This window comes from Eublepharis macularius, chromosome 11 (genome assembly GCF_028583425.1).
Source record: "Eublepharis macularius isolate TG4126 chromosome 11, MPM_Emac_v1.0, whole genome shotgun sequence".
Lineage (NCBI taxonomy): Eukaryota > Metazoa > Chordata > Lepidosauria > Squamata > Eublepharidae > Eublepharis > Eublepharis macularius.
Window position 1 is genome coordinate 81,299,295 of NC_072800.1, and position 25,149 is coordinate 81,324,443.

General features: G+C 40.3%; 1 protein-coding gene across 1 annotated transcript in view; it reads left to right on the top strand.

Moving 5' to 3' along the window:
- The window catches only part of PTPRN2 (protein tyrosine phosphatase receptor type N2), an 816,843-nt gene that overhangs the window by 773,346 nt on the left and 18,348 nt on the right, over positions 1 to 25,149 (top strand). The window contains exons 18-21 of the mRNA XM_054990963.1: positions 11,729 to 11,848; positions 15,644 to 15,810; positions 21,951 to 22,004; positions 24,067 to 24,131. Coding sequence (XP_054846938.1) covers positions 11,729 to 11,848; positions 15,644 to 15,810; positions 21,951 to 22,004; positions 24,067 to 24,131 — 406 coding nt within the window. The remainder of the gene's footprint in view (positions 1 to 11,728; positions 11,849 to 15,643; positions 15,811 to 21,950; positions 22,005 to 24,066; positions 24,132 to 25,149) is intronic.

The following is a 25,149-nucleotide window of genomic DNA, read 5'->3' on the forward strand; positions in this document are numbered from 1 at the left end:
AGGAATTTCCCAGTCTGGAGCTGGCAACCCTATTCATTGTGTATCTTATCTTGGGGTGTGTAGCAATGACAGCAGAGTTCTTCTATAAGATGGGAAAGGAAGGGGTAGGGGCCGGGGGCAGATTACTAAAGTACATGATCAGGGAGAGAATTTAAACAGACTGTGATCTGAACGTGCTTCAGTGTGCTTTCTCTGGCCTTCCTCATGCCAAGAGATTTTGAAGTAGGACTGCTTTCAAATAAATAATTCTCATAATCACCATCATTAACTAATTTATTTATAAGCCAGCTTTCTCACTGAGACCCAAGGTGAATTACACAGTGTTGGTCAACATAATATAATCAACGGCTATGACATTCACTGAGCAGAATACAATATGACCAACAGCTAGAACATTCAGTGAACAGATACAATAGGATATGGTTGCAGAAAATGTGAAAACAAGCATAAATCTGAACATTGAGATGAAACCTTTCTGAAACAAAGCATAACTAATTAACGTGACATCTTTAACAATGTGGAAACTACCAAGTAAGAGCATGTCTATGCCAGCAGACAGTACATAATAGCATAGTCTGTAGTCCCTTTTCTTTTACCAAGGCATCTCTTTAAGCTGTTTCTTATGACACCGCCCTATAACCTCTTGAATTTGGTTTGCAGAAAGGCTGGAGAGTGGGAGCTTTCCTGACCACTTCAGGCAGGCCATTCTGTAAGTTGGGGGCTACCACAGACATGTTCCACATAGTGCAATCTGCCTGGGTATTTCAGTTGGCTATAGAAGTTGTCCAGATGCTTAACGTCAGACACAGTCCCACTCCCCTAACAGCAAATATGGAGAGACAGTTGTGCATTGATTTTATGAAAAGTGTTAAAATACTTGACTGCTTTTCACATAGGAGGAGGTTAAAGAGAATAGCAAGCTTGCCTTGAGTATGGTGCCATTTAAGACATGCTTTTTTGGCACTGATGTTTATGAATACCTTTGTGTAAAACTCCTCCTTGTGTGAGATTCTGTTCAAGACACGGGCTTACTGTTTATGCGTTCTCCAGTCTATGCATGCCTACAATCATTTATAGCTAAAGTACGCACTTAGCATAGTACCTGTCCAATGATTATGTGTGTACACAAGGTGGGAAAATGTCATCAGCATACCACTACTGTGAGTTCTAGTTTTGCAAGTATTTGCTAACACAAGCACATTGCTGCAAGCTGACTGATAATGAGCTGTTGGAAACTAGATACATTTACACATTGCTGGGACTTCCCTCTGGTACAGAATAGGTGTCTCCTAATTAGGCTAGTCGTTCATATTATGGATATGATTTAAGCTTTCTCTCATGCAAAAGAGAATACTTGCATCTCTTTTTATGCACAAGAAAGGGGACCTTAAATGCAAAGTTTATTTCTGTCGTATTTCTATTCGTTCACCTTGTCAGGTAAAGCTCTCAATCCTGAGCACGCTTGTTTGGAAATATTTCTGCATATCATTTGGGCTTACTTTCCAGTAAAGGGTGCAGTTGTAGGCAGCTTTACTAATTTGATATTGCTATGAATGGTCACCATACTCATCTTATATGTATTTGGGCCTAGAGATCTTTCAGTCCATACCACTTGCGTTCCATTGTCTATTGACGCCACTTTCACATATTTTTCTCTGCACCAAAATACATGTATGTAGTGGGGCAACAAACACTAATCTTTAAGGTGTCACAAAACTTATTACTGTGTTTGCTTCAAGAGATATCTGTGAAATTTGTTACAAAAGAGAGTTTGAACACAGGTGCATATTCCTGAGTAAACATACGTAGGGTTGTGTTACATGTGTGCAGGGCTTTTTTTCTGGGAAAAGAGGTGATGGAACTCAGTGGGTTGCCCTCGGAGAAAATGGTCACATGGCTGGTGGCCCCGCCCCCTGATCTCCAGACAGAGGGGAGTTTAGATAGCGGCGCAGAGGGCAATCTAAACTCCCCTCTGTCTGGAGATCAGGGGGCGGGGCCACCAGCCATGTGACCATTTTCAAGCGGTTCCGGAACTCCATTCCACTGCGTTCCAGCTGAAAAAAAGCCCTGCATGTGCGTACTAGGACATTATATAGGTGCATAAAGACTCTGCTTTTAAGAGTATGGCTTAAATCCTGTTCAGGATATATAGTATTGTTAATGAAGTTTCAGACTGATAGCATGAGGTCAGCATAAAGCCACCTTCCAGTACGGGCCATGCAATGAAGTCCAGTCGTTACCCTAAATAATAAGCCACAATCTGTGGACATTACCACAAAGATGACATCAGAGAGTATTACAGTGTGCAGCTTGTGGGAAATGACATCACTGGTGCAATCCGGGCTCAGTAGCACTGTAAAGACCAACTAGATTTCTACTTGCAGGTTGTTATCTTATAGTTATGAGCACTGATATAAAATGTGAGCTTGTTGTCACATTTAGCCTGGAAAACCAGATGATCTGTTTAGCCTGGAAAACCAGATGATCTTCCTACTTTAGTTGCCTGTGCTAACTAAAGTAGGATGAACAAAACAAATGCTAGTTCATGAGGCCATTATTCCAAAATCAAAATCCTGCTTCAAAATAGGTGAGAGGGTGGGTTTCGTGTAGCTGCTTTGAAAGATTGTACATTGTACTGTTCGTTCATAAATGAATGAATGAATAAATCATGTGTTTATCCTCCTCCTTTCTTCATGGTGATAATAGATTGAGACCATATTTTTTTCTGTCTGTCAGGAAAAGAAATATCTACTGAGTTGCAGAACAGGGGGAGAGGATGGTTTCAGTCAGACAGAATTTCTCCAAATATTAGATGGAGGGATGCACTAAATAACCGAGTTATGCCTGAATTCATGGCCTGCTTCACCACGAGCAGTGCATTTTTCTTCTTCTGTTAGTAATTCAATGTAATAATCTCGAGGCCCTGTTAGCTCCTCTAGCCCTTTAGCAGGATGGGTCCCATAGGCCAACCACGCATGGTTGTGCAGAAATTGAGGGATCAAGTCTAGGGTTATGAACACAGCTTTGAGTAAAGGCCAGATAATGACCCATTTGATTGCTGATTTCCACTCTTGATCTTGTTTGTGAGCAGCAGGTCCAGATCTGTTTACCCTTTTGCATCCCCTCAGATCACCTATACATGCTGCTTAGTACCAGTTGCAAAATAAAAAACATATACTACAGACAAATATTTAGAAGACACATCACATGCTATAAGTAGGTTAAAGCCTTTGGGCTCAGTCCTGGTAAGTTTTAATCCAAGGCATGCTTTAGTGAGATCACCAACATGTTTAATTTATTGCATTGGCTAAATACAGCTGAATCAAGGCTTAGAAGCCTACTAGAAAGAACGTTTTACTTAAGCTGTACCTTAAGCTGAGAGCCAGTTTGGTGTAGTGGTTAAGAGCGGTAGACTCGAAACTGGAGAATCAGGTTTGATTCCCCAGTCCTCCACTTGAAGCCAGCTGAGTGACTTTGGGTCAGTCACAGGATGGGGAGAGGATGGTCTCATGATGATGATGATGATGATGATGATGATTTGCTTAGTTACTAATACCAGTATTAGGAACATCATAACAGTGGGTCCAGTTGTCAGCGTGAATTGTTTGTAAACTGATTATTTTAAAGGCTAATTCTGATGTTACTCATTTATTAACTGCAGAATTTTATTAGGGATTATATGTGTGTGTGTGTGTGTGCATGTAGAACTGATATGTACAGGAAAACGTGGAGGAGAATAATAAATTCTGGTCTCTGTGCCTTCCATGATGCTTCTACAATGTGCAGAACTTCAGTTGGTTCTTTGGTGCTGGCTCGGCCTATCTGGACAGCAGAGTTCCCCTGAACATGCCCAGAGTGGGTGAAGCAGTGCCACCCAGTTGTCTGTCAGCTGTTGCAGCAGATGCTTTGTGAGGAACTTTCTGTCCCAAAGCTAACAATTAAACTGATTGTATTTTCTCCTGCACAAAAGGGGTATTTTCGATTCTTCTCAGATCCTTTCATTTTGGTATTCTGCATCCTTGTGGAGCTGCAGACAACTTTTAAATGTTGTTCATTTTGTGTGGGTGGGGAATTAACCACCGTGGGCATCATGATTTCTTCCTACTATGTTTAGAAGAGGAAAACCTGTTGAGACTTGCCAACATAGTAAAAAATGTACTAAGCAAACCCCATCAGGATAGATCCATCCTCTAGACAATGAACCTGACTTTGGAAATGGGCTCCTTCTTCCAGACTCTCCCAGGCTCTCCGTTTTCAGTCATCCTAGACACTGGTTGACTTAGTTCCATCAGCCCCTTCTTGACTATTGAAATGAACATGGTCTTGATCCTGACATCATGAGACCTTATTGAACTGGAGTAGCCAACTTTTGATACTCACCATTTGTCCATGTAGCAAAAGCAGATGTTATTACTAAAATGTCTAAGGAACTTCTTCTGCCAGGAGAATCATCTTTGGATTTTAAGAAGAAAAAAGAAAGCCAAAGATAAATTTAAGTCATCACAACTGAACTCATTGATACCAGTGAATCTAATGGGACGACTGTTTGCTCCGCCCCCATCTACCGTGACAGAAACCCAACCCAGTTTTCCTCAATGTTTTCGCATTGCAATTGAGGTTAGAAATTTCTGATCAAATCCCAGAATGCATACTTCAGCTTATTGAGATACAGAATTATGAGTGCAGTATTAGAGGGTTTAACTGAAGATATGTCTCTGGACATTCATGTATCTTGAACCGTCAGCCCAGTACAGTGTTTTGAATTGATGCTCATCCTGGCGATTCCCCTTTCAGGATCATGGCCAAGACTGATATCACTGCGCCTTTCATTTCTGAGATTTTTCTCCAGAATCTGGTTGTTACAGGCAATATGCTTATCAGTGAGGGGCCTGTTTTCTAACTTCTCGTGTAATTCTTACTTGCTTGAAAATATGGTCTGTTTCTTGTATATTGGGACTCTGAACATGGATTTTATATATATATATATATATATATATATATATATATATATATATATATATATTTTAATTTCTAACATAGAGAACTACAAAAACTACAAAAATATAAAGGAAAAAAGGGGACTGGGGAAAAGGGAAGAGCAACATATAAACAGAAAACACACACTACATCTACATGTCTTGTATTCCCTTCATACTGCAATTTTTCTTTAAAGTTAACTTTCTAATATGCTGTCAGATTGGTAGATCTTATAAAATACAGACTACATTCAGGATCAGGTCTCCCCCCCCCCCCCACGTCTCAGTCTTAGTTCTCTCTGCGCAGCTACAAAGGCTGCGCTCGTTCCCTCCTCCCCCCCACTCTCTCCTTCAGACTTTGGACTTTCTTCTTGCTGAAACTCCTGATGGTTAAACAAAAAGTCCCTCAGCTGTACTTCCGATGTTATCTTGTAGGTTTGATCCTTGTATCTGAACCAGATGCCTTCCGGAAACAACCATTTATATTTTACTTCACATTTCCTCAGGAAAGCCGCAAGTCTTTTATATTTAAATCTTCTTTTACGAGCCAAAAATGGAACATCCTTCAATATCTTAACCTTATTGCCCAGATAGTCCAAGTCCACATTATACGAATTATATAAGATGGTGTCCCGAGTCTTCTTAGATGAAAAGTCAATAATAATCTCGCGAGGCAGCTGACGCTTCATTGCATATTTTGAAGATGTCCGACGGACTTCCAGAATATTGCTTTTTAACTCTTCTTTAGTTGCCTTTGCGAATGACGCCAAAAGTTCCGACACCAAATCCTTTAAATTTTCACTTTGCTCCTCTTTTACATTCTGAAGACGCAGTACCGTTTCGGCACGGTCCACTTGTAATCCTATTATTTGATTCTCCAAGAGCTTTACTTCTTTACTTGTTGCTTTAATGAGTACTACGTTTTCGCGTGCAGACTGCTTTGCTCCAGACACTGTTTCTTTAATGGTTTTCACTTCGCTTTCCACTGAATCAATCTTTTGCCCCATTTCATTTAACTTCGCTGCAAAGGGCTGCATAGCTTCAAAGACCGCTCGTCTGACCATCTCTTCCAGGATTTCCCCCTTCCCCTGTAACATCGCCATCACCGATTTACTCATCGCAGGGCTCTGCTTTTTCATCGCCATCTTAGGGGGGGGCGCCAGCTAAGTTCCAAAACTCCGTGAAGGGGAAGAAATCCGAGCCTTCTTAGCTTCAACTCCCACCAATCCTTCGCATACGCTTAGAAATCAGAAGGGATTCGCTTACTTACAGGTTTTCACCTTAAATCTGCTTATTGCCGTTCTCCATGGCCCAGCGGCATGCAATGTGCTGCGCAAGTCTGCCGGCCTCCGTTGGAGCAAATGGGCAATTTACCCCCTGCATTGCTTTCAGGGGGTTCTTCCCGCCGCGCTCTGAACCCTGACCCCCTCACTGGGAGTCCTGGGGATTAACCCTCGCAGGTCAACCGCCCGGTCAGGCTGCTTGGACGTTTCCTCCCGGACCTGCAGAGAGGAGCGTCCGACATGGCTGGGAAAACGAAACCGAATCGGGACTCTGAACAGGGATTGAATGCCAGCTCCAAGAGAGAGAAGTTGGGACCACGACCCATCCAACTACTCCAGAGCCCACTCATAGAGATCATTGTATTGTCAAAATCGGGATGCATCCTGTACTCAGACCCATTAGTATCCACTGGATCTCAAGACATTGGAAACTGAAAACACAGTTGGCTGCTGTATTTGAAACTCAACATCACACTCTTGCATCACATACAGTTTGATCTGAATAACTAGCAGCAGAACACAAGACCTTCCCTTCAATTCTGAGGCATTGTTTAGTATTAAAACAAATGTCACCTACAAAAAAATGAGAAATTTTTGCAAGGGAAAGAAGGCATTTTCATTACAAAGTGTTCTCCTTCAGCCTGTATATAGCAGATAGTTTGTTGCTCACATTGTTTTAATTAACTAATCCTAGTCCTAGTGCGCTCTTCATTGGTTGGTTTCTGCTGCCTGATTGCACTGTTTTACATTCCATAGTCCACACCACAAGTCTCAGTGAGAAAGGTGGGCTATAAATAAAGATAGGAGGATTCTGGGAAGGGTTCTAAACTTCCTATGCAACGTTGTAGTTACCGAGTTGTTGCTCTCATACAGCTGTGTTACAAACTCGCCAAACATCCCTTTCCGCAGATAGAGTGCACTCTAGCATGCCCATGGTGACTTCCCCAGAGACATCTTATTGCTGAATCTTTGCAAAGCAGCTACAGAGTACTGTGTTTAAAAACAATTATGCAGTGGACGTGAGGGCCAGAAGAGATGCTCCATTTGGGAGTGCAGTCTTTATTTTGATCTGTGCATGACTTTGTGTTCCGACCTCCAGATAAGAGTAGTTTGATAATATTCTCCTAACTGATTGATGCATAGAGCCTATGAAGAAGAGGAGGTTGCATACACATGGTGTTCCGGTGATCACCTCTATTGTGTATGTCCTGCCCTCGTTTCCTGCAAGAGGTGAACTTTTCTGCTTGCTGCATTTTTGTGGAAAAAACTGAGCAAGAGGCCTGCTCCATCCACTCTAGCAGGTGTAATGTACCTTTGTTGTCTGGCTGGACTGAAGTGTCAAAAAATCTTCAGCTCTAATAGTTCCAGTCAAGGTTCCATGCACGTTTGAGCTCCCAATCATGTGACTAAATACAGCCTGGAAAATCCACAACAACCACGTGACTAAATAGATGACCCCTTGGAAAACACCAGTTACGGTTAGCAAACCATTCTTCCCAATAATATATATGAATATATAATTTATGAATTTGAATTGTATAATAAATGGATGACAAAGAACTAACTAATGAGGAGCATCAGGTGACACTTGAGTGACAGAGCAGGTGCAGCTCAAGTGCTTCAGAAAAGACGTTACTGCAGAAATGGACAAAGGACTTAGGCAAAGCAGGCATTACTGGAAGCACAGAGGAATCCTTGGAAAGTTTACAAAATATGCAGTGGAATTCCAAATTCAGTGCCCTGGTCAGTGTACTGTGGAGGAAGAATATAGATGAGGCCCAATTAGACAAACCTAAGACAGGGAACTGATAATGTGGAGTGGTGTTTCTTGGCTTTTGGAACCTACTGAAGGCTTTAAATAGCTTTGGAAGGAGATGTATATCTTCAGTCATACCTCCCTATATGATCTCTTTTCCAGTGAAAAGGACTATGTAGGATGTTATGTCTCCTGCTGCCTCTAGAGTTGGTGTGCAGCAGTTCTACAGCTCTTTCTCTGTCTCTCGCAAGTATTGGAAATATTGGCAATTTTGCTTGTAGAAAACTAAGGCATTTATACTTTCATATTCCATGTATATACCAAATAGTAAAAATTTTTATGCAAACTGTTTCACATTATGCATTTTATGATAAAGCAATGACATGTTTAGGCTTCACAGGAAAATAAGCATTGCGTATATTAAAGGTTTTTCAAAAAATTTTCAGTGGGGCTTTCCCCCATGGCTTCAATGTTTCCAAAAAGTTTACATTTCTACTGAGGATGTGAGAAAGAAAACACAGAAGGGGTGTGTGTGTGTGTGGAGGCCTCATGGTCCTTGTGAGTTTACACGTAGAAATCTCTGAGAGAAATAGCCTTGGTGACCTTCCTCAGACCCCTGGAGTCCCCCTTCTGATGAAGCAGTCTTCGAGTTCTGTCTATGATACTGGCTCACAAACGCATTGAAAAATTAAGTGATGACTTGTGTTTGTATATGAGCCAACACCACAGACAGCATTTGTAGATTATCTGATGACCTTTTAAATTTAGAGTCATTTAATAAATTCTCATATCAAGTCTACTCTGAGGTCACCTGAACTACATCACTTCAGAGCGGACTTGGTGAGAGAATTTATGAACTGACCCCCTTTAAAATGCAAAGTGTGATTGGATAATGTGTTAAGAAATTGTTTGAGAGATTCTCCCCTCATCTGAGTTCTCCATAAGATGTTTGCTTTGTGCACAAGAAGACCTTAGTGTATTTTCTAATAAGTTATCCTTCTCAAAGTAGTACATTTGTGTAGCAAATTGGGCTAGCCAGCATTTTTGGACTCACTCTAAAAAAATAGCAGATTGAGGTGGCTTGATAACTAGAGAGGGGAAAGTTTTTCTAGCTGTAGGGAATAGCACGGCAGGAGCTAGAGGTGGGAGAAGGAAGCAAAAGGAGTTGAATGTAGTATCTGAGTAGAATATGGTATCCAGTTGCTGCCATCTTTTCTTAATTTGCAACGGCTAGTATGCCTGACTGGGAAAAGTCCAGTTGGTGCCCTGTTGCGATGAGGGTACCCTCCTGTAGAAAATGAAGGCATTAGAGAGACCGACGTTACAATGAACCAATATGAAGCAGGTACTTTGAGGTAGCAGAAAGTGGGGGGTAGGGAGGAGAAAGAGGCCTCATACCGTCTGCTCTGTGAAATCACTCAGAGTGCTGCTATGGAGTGACAGATAAATTTAATTAATAAATAAAATCTGTGCCGTTAATAAATGATGGAGCGGTATCATTTTGTATCAAGCCAGAGAGAGCCTTATGGTGCACAAAGGAAAGAGCAGCATGAGTGGGGAATAATTCTCTTGACAAAATGGAAAAACATTGTTGATACCAGTGTTAAATATGACTATAATATCCTAGAATTCCACTGCTGGAATTCAGTTGTCTTGCTAGTCTGAATGGCCTGTAATTCATAAAACGACTTGGGAAAAATGGTACCCTAGAGTAACTTTAAAATTGTTTGTTTAAATTAACTTTCATTTGAATTTATGTTTAAAGATAATTTTCAAAGATTTGAGATGGCTTCGCTGTAATGAAATGTTTTTGAAGCCAATGAATGGGGCTTGCCAGACTGTAAGGGGTTCCTTTTCCTCCCTCTAAACGAATGGGCTTTTATAATGTTACACTTGGGTGGCACAAGCAACTGCTCAATGATTAGTTTATGACCTAGATCATTGTGTTTTTATTACACTCATAAAAACCGTGTTTCTCCTCATTTTTGTAATGGCTTCATTGAGCTTCTGTACCTTCTAAAGGCACATTAAACTGCTAGATGATAGAGGCACCAACTACCAGGGACAATTCGTTAGAGGGGTTTGCGAAGCGCAGATACCTTAAGTGAGATACATAGTTTAAAACTGTGAAGTGTGTGAATTAATGCACTGGTAGTGTCTTTTAATATAGTTTTTTTTCGGGAGTGGGATCACTAAGACAAGTCTCTGAAGGGAAAATTGATTTTTATTTAAAAAAAGTCATTTGGGAGCAAAGAGTAGTCATAGAAGGCCTTTTCGGGGACAACAAGAAATAAAGTTGAGTCTTTCCTTCTCCCCTCCTAAAAGTAGGAAAATCTCAAGACAACAAAGAATGTGAAATTAATCTGTCATTACAATATGTGTGCCTTTTTTCTTTGTGTAAATACAATTAAATGTTAGTATGTTTTTTTTAAAACAGAGGATTCATTTTCTTATACATAAAGCAAATGAAATTAGGACCAAAAAACCTCCATGTACCACAAAGAGGGAAGCCTGTAATTGAGTGCAACATCTCTGTGCTGCTTCTCCAAATGCCCCTTGTTTACTCTATTTACATCTCAATGCATTTGCTTATAAATATTTTTGTAAAATAAAGTAACCCATTTGCAGAAAGATCGGTTTCCTTTTCATGGGGTAATTTTATATGCTAATAAAAAGACAATGAAAGTTGCATTCAAATATAGCATCAATGTACACGATAATAATAAAGACTTTTAGTGATTATGTGCTCCATATTAATTCAGAAGAGGGTTTTTGTTCCACAGCAGGCTGTGCTTGCAGCACAGATATGCCATCCTAGCTTATTTTGCGGCTTCTGTGAATAACATCCAACAGACCTTCAGTTGGAGGTGCCTTCGATTTTTGTTCGCTTGCTCTGGGACCATGCTAAATTATTAAACATAGCGTTGTTAAAATTGTTCTGTTTTTATATGTTCATGATGTCAGTATATTTTGGACATAGTCTAGATAGTTGGCTATATTATTTTTATATCAGATGTGTATTTTACTGTTCTGAAAGTATATATCCATTGTAATCTGAAACTGGTAGATTAAATTTGCTCATAAATAGACTTACTGACCTGCTAGAATGGTACAGATTGGAGAGGTGTTATTTAAAAGTTAAAATATCCCCATGAGGCTCCTGGGCATTTTTGTTTGTTTTGTTTCAGTATGAACGTATGGCAATTCTGTTAATAGGACGACTCAACTGCTTTCCTTTTAAAATAAGGATCTAGAAGAAAGGAAGCTAAGAATGCAAGCAGCACTTCTATTTGATTTAGCATGACAGATTTTATTGCTATCTTGTTAATTACACACATCCATATTGGGGTTGCATACCAAAAATGATGCAGCAGATTTTTAAAAAGTGTTATCCATTGTTTCCTCTGTAAATTGGGAGCATGAAAATGGGAAAAGGGCCTAAGATAATTCTAAAGAAAAGCATAGACACTATTGAAACAGTATTTGAATGTATTCTTTGGAACTTCTTTAATATTTCATGTAAACATGCAAAATATGATGTCAGTTTATTCAGAGCTTTGGAAGCAGCTGCAGAGAAAAATGTCTAATGAAAATGAAATACATTTCCTGTGAATGGAATAAATTTCGATTGTGTGTCTGAGTGCAGTAATTATACATGTCATGCAGTAATTAGGCAGTCACAGTGTGGCCACGGTGTCTTTCTTTGTCTGCAGATGGTCTGGGAAAACGGCTGTGTCGTTATTGTCATGCTGACACCCATTGCTGAAAACGGAGTCAAACAGTGCTACCACTATTGGCCAGATGAAGGGTCAAACCTCTACCATATCTACGAGGTACTTAAACAAAATATCTGCTTGTAAACCTGACAGTAAGTGCGTGGATTGATTTCATACAGAGCAAAATATTGCTTAATGGGATTTGACCTGCAAACTGAGCCGAGGTCTACCATAAAATGCAATCTTGTGGTACTTGAATCATTTCAGCTTCATTGAAAATTCTGTGCGTATCTTGATAGCATGGTTAGCCAAGAAGCAGTTCTATGCAGATTCTAAATATGTACATGGCCAAAGAGGCTTGCAAATTAGAATGCTTTTTTCCCCCTAAGACTTTAAAATACAAACAAGGATGGAATTAAAATTTATACATTATAAGAAAATATTATGCCTATAAATATTTATCAGCAGCTGCAGCTTCTAGTGCTTATTTTTTTTAAAGCCTGCTTATCATTTTGATAGTTAACTTAAATGTTGTTTAGCTTTTTTTCCATCCCAAATCTATAGATTTATGTAGCTCTGATGACCCAAAGAGAGAAACTACAGTAGCATCCTGTGGACATCAAGCAGGGTCAGGTCCAGGTTGCTTCGCTGATGGCCCAATGCAAGCCCAGTGCAGAAGTTGACTAAGATATACTGAGTCCATACTGACTATGATTCGAGTAGAATATAGCATTGAAGAATCACCTTCCCACTCAGTCTCGCCTTCATATCAGCCATCTCTTTTGATATGTTTAGGGGTCAATATTCCACTTGAGTGGATCATAATACAGTAAAAGGAACAATAAACAAAACATTCTAACTCTTAAAGCACCAAGACAGCAAAAAGAGAAGCAAATGCACAGTCCCAGTCAAGCAGCGGCTGATGGTCCTTCTCACAAACTCTCAGAAGCTTAGAAGGACAAACATACAAGTTGCCAGAAAGCTGTTAGAGAGTTTGCCCAGTGAGCTTTCCTGAGAAGGGAGTTCCATAATGTGGACATCACTTCAAAGAGGGCACAGCTCCGTGTCCTTTTTCAATCAAACTGGAACCAAAGACATGCTTCGAAGTAAGGCCTGTCAAGAATGTCATAGTATTTGAACGCACGTGAAGCTGCCTTATACTGAACCAGCCATTGGTCCATCAAGGTCAGTTTTATCTACTCAGAATGGCAGCAGCTCTCCAGGGTATCTTTCACATCACCTGATCGTTTTAACTGGAGATGTTAGGGATTGAACCTGGCACCTTCTGCATGCAAAGCAGAGGCTCTTCCACTGAGCCACAGCCCCTCCTAACCTGTATAAGTATGTTCATGTGGAAGATGATGCTTCTGAGGGTAATAAGCCATTTCTTAGGACCATAATGCTCAACTTCTGCTTATTTTAACGGTGGTAGAGAGTGCCCTGGTGACCCCTGGTGGGGGTGTCATGGCAGGAGACTAAAAGAAGTGGTTTGCCATTGCCTGCTTCTGCAACCCTGATCTTCGTTGGAGGTCTCCCATCCAATTACTAACTTCTGAGATCTGACAAGATCAGGCTCACCTGGATGTGGGGCGGGGGGAAGCTGCCTGGTAGTCTGTTAAATAGATACTGATTGTCCAGTGTAAACAGGTTGAGGTAGAGTGCTTGGATTTAGCAATTCTAAGGAGATTTAATTTTGATTTTGGTCTAATTTAGTGGCCTGTGCTGCATTTGAAAGCAATGTTAACTAAGGGTGTTACTTTACACTATGAAAAGATGAAATTGTCATATCCTAACGGTCACTGGTACTTCGGGATCAGTATTATCAGTTTACAGTAGTGTTCCAAACCCCAGGCAGAGTTCTTTCCCAGCCCTGCTATCCAAGAGCCTTTATTGGAGGGGTTGGCACTTGAACCCTGGACCCTGAACATGAAAAGATGTGTTCTTCCATCAACGGCAAAAGTGTGGGCCAAACATATTAAAGCCTTTCGGCTCAGTCCTAATAAGGTGGTGATCTGCTTGTAAACAGAGATTAAAATGGAATATTCTGTTTTAACTGGGTTGTGATGTCCTTCCTCCAAGGCAACCTACAAGGTTTTCCTTCCCCATTATCTCCACAACAACACTGTCAGGTCAAGTCAGGCCGAGGAGGCTGGAAGTCATCTGGTGAGCATTGTAGCAGAGTGGGGATTTAAAATAACAGTAACTGTGCTTATAATGTTACAACTCACACCCTAGCCTGACAGTTGAACCACTAATACCACATTGGCTCTCTAATAGTGACATGCCCATGAGGCCCCCCCCCCCCGCTCATAGAATTTCACACCTAAGCCAGAGGTGAATCAAATCATCCAACTCTATCATTCTCTTCCACATACCAGATTGGCATCTTAAAATGATTGGAATTATTGAGTCAGTTTCTAGAAGAGGCTGTGGAGCTGCTATCACTAAGTAAGGGCTGAAGAGCAGCTTTCACATAAGTCTGCTGAATAGGGCTGGTCCCAATCCATCAAGTAATCCATTGTGGTCAATAATGACTACTGACTTGGATGCTAGCCCTTCCATTTTTGGAAGTGATGCTCTATTGCAGTAAGTGGCAGACGCGTAGCGTTGCAAAAAAAACCCCCGCTATTGAAGCACTGCCTTCATAGTGCTGCAGAAACAAAAGAGTGGGGTTAGGATCCAAGCTATTGTTCTCCTCCAAGCGAAGTATCAACAAAACATTTGAATGCTGAGCAAATAAATCCAAACTATTGTTCTTATATAGCCCATAAATAGTACATTCCACATTGATATGCAATTAAATGCTATTACATTTTCAGTCCAAAAGAGGTCCTGTGGCACAGTCCAATGCATAGAAATGAATGTCTTATGCAGGGGATGTTCCCAAAGGATTGCTCATCAGCTTGTATATATTTATTTCAATAGTGACTGAATCTTGGCTCACAAGCTGCATGCTGGTCTTCAGTGAAAGTTCATTTTAGAAGCCTACACAACTGCAACTCCTACAGTGGTGCTCCTTGCTCCCACAAATGCCAAGAGACCTGGCAATCAGCTCCTGACATGGGAGGAGTCAACCCACTGAGGCTGAGGAGATGCTCACCCCTCTTTCTGTTCTGCTGTGGTCTCTTTTCTTGCCAAGGCTGGAAGGAGAAGATCAAAGGGAGGGGCTTAAAGAACTGGATGGGAGGGGAGAAGAGGGGAGGATCAGAGAGACTCATGAGTACCCTGAACAGGACCAGAAAACTTGGGAGGTGAAAAACAAACAGAAAGGTGGCTTAATTTCACTGGAAGCCTGGACGCGTTTTTAACTGGAAAAGCAAGCATTAATAGAGCAGCAGTCCTTTTCAGCTTGGCTACCTCATAAGCTTTTTTTAAAATTTGTTTTATTTACCCATTCATGAAATTAAAAGGATTTCCACCTGTGCTCAGAAGCCAGGCTATGAAACAGGGTTAGCAGTGGTGAAACCAGCGGTGGGATCTCCTTGCAAATAGAAATGGCCACCGTATTTGGGAGGGCCATGCAGAATTATTTGGTGGCATTGGGCAATGTATTTGGTTACTTATTTGAAATGTTGTAACCCTGCTTTTCCTGATTTATCCCAAGGCCGTTCTGCTGAGTAATTCTATTCTGTCAAACAGTGGCTGCCTTGGATTAGCTGAGAACAGACTGATTTAATTGTAGCTATTCTGACTACAGCAGGAAACGGGAAAAAAATTCACTCCTTCTGATTGGCAGTCTGTAAAGACAGTCAGTCATTCCAGATTATATGTCTTGTACCTCTAGAACTTCTGAAAATTACGTCATTCAAGCTCTTCAGTAAATTCAGCCACGCCTGATATATGAAGTTCATACTACATTAGCTCTTTATTCCTTATTTAATTTTGGTTTGCACCTTTTTATGTGATGTATAGGTAAACCTGGTCTCCGAGCACATCTGGTGCGAGGACTTCCTTGTGAGAAGCTTTTACTTGAAAAATCTCGAAAGCAACGAGACTCGAACCGTGACCCAATTCCACTTCCTTACTTGGCATGACCAGAAAGTTCCTGGTTCCACAAGGTCCCTACTGGATTTTCGCAGGTACGGCATGAAGTATGGATAGCTGAAGTGCAGGAAGAGCGCCACGTACAAGTGCAGGGCGTCACTTTAAAATTACTGAGTTGCGTGCGGGCTGATGGGGCAGATGTGTCCTGGACTGTACCACAAGACTCGGTTCCTCGTAGATAACCCGTCTTATCTATGATTGTATCGTGGCATTGGGAGATTATTACTATCCCCACCAAATTTGGGGTTTTCACGTTTTAAAGTGACATGCAGGATATAATCCCCTGTTATAACTCAGACCCAGACAAACAAATCATTTGAGTGTTGAGCTGGTGCTGCAGAGATGGGAACAGGGGAGCCACAGGAAGATGAGACAGTGCAGGGTTCTGTGTTTCAATGCATAATGGCAAGCTGAATCTGTAACACTATCATTAACACACACATCTGGAATCTGAAACGGTGTTCCATGTGTGCATTAGGTTATAGGTACTGATTTTTCATAGTCACCAGAGCCTGTTAGATCTTGACTGGCTATTGCAGGTATCTGCCTTCATATGTAATACGTGCACAGAGCCCCCTTGCCAAAGCAATGGCACTTGGTTACATAGCTTGACAAGGCGATGCCTCCCTACTTGTTCTTGGGGCATCCTGCAACCTCTCACACACTGCTCCTTTCCCAGCACGGAGGATCCAGCTGGAGCAACAGGACAGCTGGGGTGAAGCCTTGCTTGGAATGGCATTTGAAGGTGTGCTTGTGCACTTACTAGGTACCCTCCCATGGACTGGGATGTCACATGACCATCATCTCCCCCATAATATAGTTAGACAAGTACAAAATTCCTAGTAGGGTTGAGATGCCCCCAGGCTTGTCTAAAGCCTGGGAGCAGTTTCCTGGGCATCATTTGTAAGGACAACTCTTGTTGTTTCCCATGGTTTTCCATACTAAAGTTCTCTTCCATTAACAGTGGAAGCTTCTTTTGGTACAAGAAGCCTTCCACTGGTGGAACACGCCTCTACTTTTGGAGCAGGGCTCCCTGCACTGTAGTACCCTACCTACAGTCTTCCGGTTTATGCATGGGTTACATTTTTGCAGTACCAGCAGTGAAGTGGTTGCCGTCTGTCACTGTGTTCCATTACCTGATCTCCTTCCCTACCACCCCCCCCCCCAGTAGATTGTGCTTGTTTTAACTGAGTAACCTTTATCTATCGCTTAGATGCAGAACAGCAGTATTGCTATGGCCCTCAATGGGCACAATCCAGAAGGTGTCATTCAGAGTTATTTAATGTGTAAATGAAGTTTCATGGGAACTAGAACACCTCAGTGCTAGTGGTACTAAGGAGTGGACAGAATGGTCAGAACACAGTTAATTCTACAAGTGAAATAAATTTCGATGTAATCTGAAAGTCTTTTCTGTCGATGTGCTCTTTACCTGAAGCAGACCAGTAAATGTGTTAGTTCAAGGACGGCTGATGTTTTGGCTTTTCATCCAAAAGATAGCCACAGGGTTGTTTTTTTTTTAACCTATAAAACCATTTTACATATATAAAGTCTTTTGGGGATGTTTGGTGTGCGATCCTTCCTGTATACACAAGGTGTTTTAAGACTAGAGAGAGTAGTTTTTTGAATCTGTTAATTTTCTTATTTCCAGTAGTAGTACAGAAGGAACCTATTTTGTCACTGGCAAAAGGAGTAAACGCTCTGCCCTTGCCAATCTTGATGATTAATGTTTTACAGTTTTCAAAAAATTAAACTATTTATTAAAAGTCCACATAATAAACACTGAGGCAGTTACACTATGCTACACAGTATAACTCCCATCCTCTAAATGTCCATGTTTTGATGTGTATCTAACATGTTTATATACAAATATATATATTTGTATATGTGTGTATATTTATATACTCACATACCTATGAAGTTACAGATATACACAACCAACCCTGCATTGTAACCAGGAAGAAAAACCCTGGATCCCCCAAATTACCTTGCCCCAGCGTCTGCTGATGGGAATGTTGCATTCTAACTTGGAGCTAATTTGGCAAGACTTTGAAAACTGCGAGCGTAACACTTCTTTTGTGCCTCTGTATTGGGCAGGGCTTCAGATGATCCTGTGTTGAGTAGATGAATCAAGGCTAGGGCATTAAAAGCTTTTGTCGGTTAAAAATATTGTGCTCTCAGGTATCAGTAGGTGACTGAAGACAGACTTTTCTTCACTCCTTAAGCTTAAAATAGCCATGCACAATGCAGCACTCGAAAGGTGAAGTTGCTCCTCCTCCTCAAAACACTGGTCAGTTTTCATCGTTCTAGGGTCGTAATTTTATTTTCAACAATAGACCAGTCTCTTTAACTCTGGACTAGCTTGTTAGTCACGCACTGCTAATGTGTAATTAAATATTTCTTGAGCCCAGAGGGAGCACATTTACACTTAAAAGAGACACTGCGAAGCTAAAAGATAATTAGCATCACATGTGAGGGCTTTGCTTAAAATATATATTATGCTATCACTGCTTGCTGTGTGCAATGGCATTTACTAACACTGCTCACTTTAAAAATGGTCAAATTCTTATTTTGCCAGCTAATTAGCGGTTGCCAGTGTCATTTTTGTGATGTTGCAGCTAGTAATATAAGCCCAGTTGCATAGTCACAAAAGTGATCATTGGAAACTGTGACTCTGCTGCAGGGACAATGTGGGAAGCCCCTTTTCTGAGCCTCTAACGACCTCTGACCTATGCTTGCTGATGGTTTGCATGGTGATTTCTTTTTCACTCAATGAGCGAAGGGTTGGTTTGTATTACTAATCATTCTTTCCTAGTTAATTCTTCCTCTGTGTGTGTATGTATGTATGTATGCATTTTATTTGTATATTAAACAATCGGAAGCATTACTTATGATTTCCCCCCCTTCTACTAAACTATGAATGAACTAGCACTGCTGTATATTTCTCAAGGTTCCAAAACTATTTTTCAGTGGCGATCTTTTGTGAAACCCTTTGTCATTTTCTTGCACTTTCTGAAATATATGGTGGTTAAGGTATTTAAATGGGTGTCAATAAAAATGGAAGTCAGGATAACATGGCAACTAAATGCCTTAACTACTCCACAGATAGTCCCATGTCAGTTTTGGATAAATACATTGAAATATTGGAGTTGCAAATATAAGGGAAAATGCCTGCCTCTCCCTAGCCAGACTCTTAAGAAGCACTGCTGCCCAATTAACACATGTGCTTGCAGTTACACTAATGTTTGACTGCTGTTTGTTGGTGTAAACATGTAAAGTGCAGAGGGGAGATGCAAATCCACAAACACTCATGGAACGGGAGAAATCCTGTTGTACATTTATTTGCCTTTGGAGACTCACTTTAGGCATTTAACACAACACACATTGATATAACTGTAGCATCACATAGAGTGTAAATTGGCTTCCACTTTGTGGTAATGAGCAGTTGTTATGCTCCTGTAGCTTATTGGTTAAGTGGTTGGACTGTGAAACAGCTCTCTGCTGGTTCAAATCCCACTACTGCCATGAGGTCAGTAGGTAGCCTTGGGTAAGCCACTTCTCTCAGCCCCAGCTCCCCAGCCGTTTTGTGGGGATAATAATGACACTGACTGTTCACCCCTCTGAGTGAGGCACTAATCTGCCTAGAAGAGTGGTATATAAGTACACTATTATTATTATTATTATTATTATTATTATTATTATTATTATTATTATTATTATTATTATTATAACAGGCTACCAAATGGAAAATGAGACATCTTTATCCAGGGTTATGTTTATGAGACCAGATGATGCTTTTAAAGTGTCGTGATAATAAGGAAAATATTTGCAAGCAGCTTGGTGCAGGTGTAAAACTGCCCAATCATAATCCACGGTTTAGTAGTTGGTAACTCTGCTTAGTGTTAGGTCTACATCCAGTAATGTTAGGTCTACACAGTTATGTTGGTCAGAAGTGAGATTGCTCACTTTGATTTGGGTTAAATATGGTGAATGAAAAAGTCATTATGGTTGTATTTGTAATCCTAACCAATCCCCAAAACCACGGGAGGAAGAAGAGGAAACACGTGAGACCACAGAGTACTCGTGAACAGTAAACTACAGTTCAGTAATTCTTAAGCATTATGAGCTAAACTAGGAAAGCTGAGGGATGGATGGTCCAGTGGAGATGTAAAAGCAGGTGTTTTTCCTGAGTTTTAGCCGTAGTCTGGATATCCTTACCTCAGTGCAATAGCTTTTAAAACGGAGGCTCATATCTAAATCCAAGGTATGTTATGAAGATTATTTACAATAAACATTCAGACATTTCCTGTGTTGTAAATTCTTGAAATTCCAAGTGTTGCTATTTAAAACCATCGAACTTTGCCACACTTGGATTCAACGAGAATTAAGATTGTTGATTTCATAAATGTATTTAGGCTTTAAAAAAACAGTTGGTACCCGGAAGTAATTTTTTTAAAGAAACAAAAAAAGTCTATGTAACTGACCAGTAGAAATGAATTAGCACTGGTAAAATTTCTAGTCAAAACAATTCAGTCCTGCTTCATATAACTTGGTGTTCTTTTCCTCTTTTGAAATAGCGTTGTAGCAAAAAGGTGTTTTGTAGCGTGTGCCTTGCCTACTCAACGTATGGTTTATAATTGACATTTCTAGATGAGTAACTTGTTTAACATTTAAATCTCAACTCTTGAACTTCAATTTTACTATTCATTATATATCATTCTAAAGTGTGTGATGTTTGTAGTGCAATCCTGTGCAGAGTTACTTGAGTCTAAGCCCTTTGATTTTGGTAAGCTTAGACTGGGGTAGCTGCACAGACAACAAACTAACAATGCATTCATATCTTTGCAATAACTTTGTAAACTAGTTTACCTCTTTCATTTTATAGGTGGGACATAAGCCTGAGGGTGACTTGCCAAAGGCTACTCACTGAGCTGGGGGGTAAAGGGTACATATAAATATATTTAACCAGTTTCTAATTCACTAGTATAAGAAGTGTTTTTATAATATTCAACTGTTATTTTCCCCTCTGATATGAATATAGCTTTTATAGCTTGTTATTAAATGCATTTACTTGAGTACAAAAGCTGTCAGCCTCAGTAGCATTGTAGCATTGTTATATTAACACCCAAAATATCCTTTTTAACAATAGCTAAAATGTATTCATTCCGAAATAACATGACAGTGATGGTTCACACTGAAGTATTTTTGAACCTCTTCTGCACAGTCCGTGTACATGCATGAAGTTCTTGAGGGACAGAAAGAAGTGCCTTGATACAACCTGGGGCCATACATGCATGAAAAATGGTTTCTGCATGCCTTATACCTAGCTGCATGCAAAAATGGATTCTGTGTGCCCCAATTCCCCTTCCTGAACCAGCAAGCCGGAATTTTGCATGATCCTTTTTAAAAAGCCAAATCCCACCAATCACCTGCTGAAGAGCAAACATGGTCGCAGGGGAGGAAGGTTGATTCTACTCTCCCCCTTCCCTACTGAAGAAATAATTGTTAGGAGGATTATAGTGTTGCAAATAAAGGGGGAAGGCTTCCATGTAAACAATCTTGGCTGCTGTGCCCATGCTGTGTTGGATTAGAGCCAAGAAGAACATGTTTTCTAGCCAATGTAGGTTTTTTGCATTCAGATGTGAGAAATAATAAAAGTGCTTTTATTGACGTGTGTGGGAAACACCAGTACTTTGTTCAGTATAAGAACGGGAGCAGAAGTGCTGATGTGCAAAGGTCCACTTGGAATATCCCAATATGTATCAGTGAACTTTCACAGGGTCTAATATGGTACAAGTGTGTCTGTATTACTGTACGGAGGATCAGTAGGAAATGGAACACACACACACACACACACATGTTTTGCTAAGGCTACTGTTGTCAACAGCATACCCTGGCGTAGGGCAGAATTCACTAAGCACTGTGCCTTCGGCGAAATCTTGATTTATTCCAATAGATCTTGTGTAGGAGCAGTGTTTGGAGGATGGCACCCATTGTCCCAGTGAACGAATTAAGCTTGCACAGGGATGATTCACCTGAAGATTATAGTATGGGTTGGGTTTTGTGAATAATTCAAACCATGTTTTTATGGGTGGTAAAAAAAATATACTTATTTTTGCCTACAGTCTCAGCTTGGGAAGTAATGTATTTCTTAACACCTGTGTTTGTTTTATTACAGAAAAGTAAACAAGTGCTACAGGGGTCGTTCTTGTCCAGTAATAGTTCATTGCAGGCAAGTACCATTTTAAAGTTAGCCTCAAAGAGGCTAATAAAGAAATCATACAACTTGAACTAAAGGTGTAACTAATTTTATGGATGTATTTGGAGGGCAATCCCCTCCCTCCAAAAAGATTCCTTATTGTTTTGGCCACGTGTGCTACATTTGCTGCTCTTTAGTACATGCAGAGATTTCTTACATTTCAAAGGGTAAAACTTGCTTTCTTCTGAAAAACATAGTGTTGCAAATGTTGTTCAGAATTATGCATTTGGATCTCAGCGGTTCTTCAAGTTGTAGACTGGTATATGCTCTGCGGCTCATTGTCTTAGAGAGCCCTCAAACATTTTTTTTCAAATCATAAAGGAATTTTCACCATTTGACCATGTATTATTGCTTTGAGGGAAAGGCGTTTTTTTAATAATTCATGCACGCAACCCATTTTATTTTTTCGCCCCATAAGAGAGTGATGTTAGAAACACAGGAATAGAGGAGTGACCTTACTTGGTTTCTGGTGGTGCCAAAGCCCTTGACACAAGCAGGGCAGCTGGAAAGAACCTTGGCCTTGGGTATTCCCGCCTCCTCTGCCTGTGTGTTGTCCCACCACTGGCCAAAGCCACTTCCATTGACCAGTGGCTTGGGCTAGAAATAGTATACCTCCACCCCCAACATTCTGGTACTTGAACTTCTGACAAATTTAAATGCGTTTATAGTAAACCTGTTAAGAAATTGTTACAGGAAAGGATAACACTGTTTACAAAGCCTTAGTATTCTCTGGTTATGTCAGTTTCAAGTCTCAGCAGAGTCTTGGAATTACGCTGTTTTCAAGGATCCAGTAAAACCAATGACTGAATTTTCTCTCTGTAAGTCAGTTTATTTTACTATAACTTGGAGAGATATGTGGTCTCTTATGTAAATTATAACGTATACATCACATTCTTTTTAAAAACAAGCTTTGGTTTTTCTGTTGACGTTAATCCCCCAGCAGCTTTCAGGAATTCTCTAGCCTCATTAATTCTGAGGGCTAAAAATGTTGTCTAGTAAATTACTCTGAAATTTTTTAAAAAATTGAAATGATAGTAGCAACATAAATGTCGTTTTCACCTGTCAACTCATCAATAACTTCTCTTGGTGAAGGAAATTATCCAAAGAAAACTGTTTTCAAGTTCTCTCTCTTTCTCTTATTCATTTTTTCCTACAAATATAATCCTTTAAAACCAGAGGAAAGGGCAAGAAATATTGATTGCCTAAAATCTTGATTATGTTTGCCACCAACGGACACCAAAACTTTCACATTGCCGACCATGTGCAGGTTTCTGACAGCAAAGCAGACTGCGTTCAGTTGAGGGATCTTGGCTTCCTCACATTGCCGAGTCATAGATTCAGATTTCTTGAGTGTGCTTGTTTATAAAGCTAGAGCCTTTAGAAGATTAAACAATCCTTTCAGACACTGCATGAAATTTTTCTGCTCATCACAACACCCCGTATTAAGATGAAAAGGAAAAAAAGTGGCATTTTTTTCAGGCCCAAGTGGCAAGTATCCAATTAATTGGTAAGGAAATAATATGATCCTTAAATAACAAAAGATTTTTCGCAGTGTAAGGAGAGGCAGGTGATTGAAAGGTCAACTAGCGAAGCCACGGCCATTCTGGTGAGCTCAAACACAAGAAAAAGTAATCATCTGAGAAAGATGCTGGTCTGTTCTTCACTTTTTCTCTAGCTGGTTGACAGACTTGATTTTTAAAAATTGGTCTTCAAAAATCTAGCATTTTAAATTTCATTACAATTTAAAACTATTGGTTCTGAGATTTGTGTCCAAAATATGCACACTGTTGCCTTTAAAGAAGCAAATGTATCTTGCAAAGCTATACAGTTCATATACAGATAATGAAATATTTCTTCCCTTCTCCCCTGTGTAGCTATATATCTTCTTTCTGTCCTTCTCTCCAGCTCACCGTATTACCTCTCCCCTCCCTATGTTATGCTTCCAATATAACATCAACAGTAACTGCATTTCTGCTGAATTATTGTGCACATGGCATTGATCAGGATTTTCCCCCCCTTCCCTGTCTGTTTGTAGTGATGGTGCAGGAAGAAGTGGAACCTACATCCTAATTGACATGGTTCTCAATAAAATGGCCAAAGGTGAGAATCAAAAGGGTTGCTGCTTTTGAGTTCAGAGATGTGGTGGCGTTGTCATGGCAACACAGGCGCAGTATTCACAGAAGGGCTTCAAATAGATTAGAGGCAAATTTTACCCTTGCCTGAATGTTCTTTAGAGCTTTTTATTTTTTCATATCCACAGTGATTAAAAATGAAGGAAAATTGCAACTCCCCTAATCTGTGCATGAATGGGTCTTACACATGCGCTGCTAGAAAATACAGGATTTGTACCTTTACCATTTACATAACTTTTATTGGCAGAGAGGTTCTGAAGTACAGAATAAACATTTATTTCGTGCTGCATAAATCTGAAGGTGTTCAACTCTCCATGTCTTGTGCAGCAAGTTGACAGTCACCTGATCGTAACTCTCATACAAGTGCTTCTCTGGCTTGAAGAGGGATAGAAATGAACAAGGGAGAACTGAACATCTTGAACATTTCTGAAATGTTTTCATATTACACTCTGGGACATATTTCTCCAGCTTCTCTCTCCCTTGTCCCCATTTTCATTTACATGAGGTATTTGCTTAAGTAGTAAACCATCACAGTATTCACTTGAAGTAAGCAGCAGACCCTACCTGTCAGTTTCTAGTTCGCAGGAACCCCTCTTTTGTGGCTCTTTTTCTGTGTTTTAAAAGCAGACACTTTCAAATTATGCATGTGAATTTTATTTTATTTACAGTGTTTATATCCTGCCTTTTAACTCAATCAGGGCCACCAAGGCAGCTAACAGTGAGAATAAACACAATAAAAATACATCATAAAAATAGTTAAAATCAGAGCTAAAACCTAAAATAGCAAAATAAAACAGAAGACAGGAAGGAGGGATCGCTGAGGGAATGCCTGGTGGAACAAAAATGTTTTCCCTCACTGGCAGAAGGTGATAGAAGGGGACAGACAAATATCCCAGGAGAGAGAGCTCTATAACCTTGGTGCCACGACTGAGTATGCCATCTCTCAGGTTGCAAAACAGTAAAAAGGATGAATATATAGTTTGTGA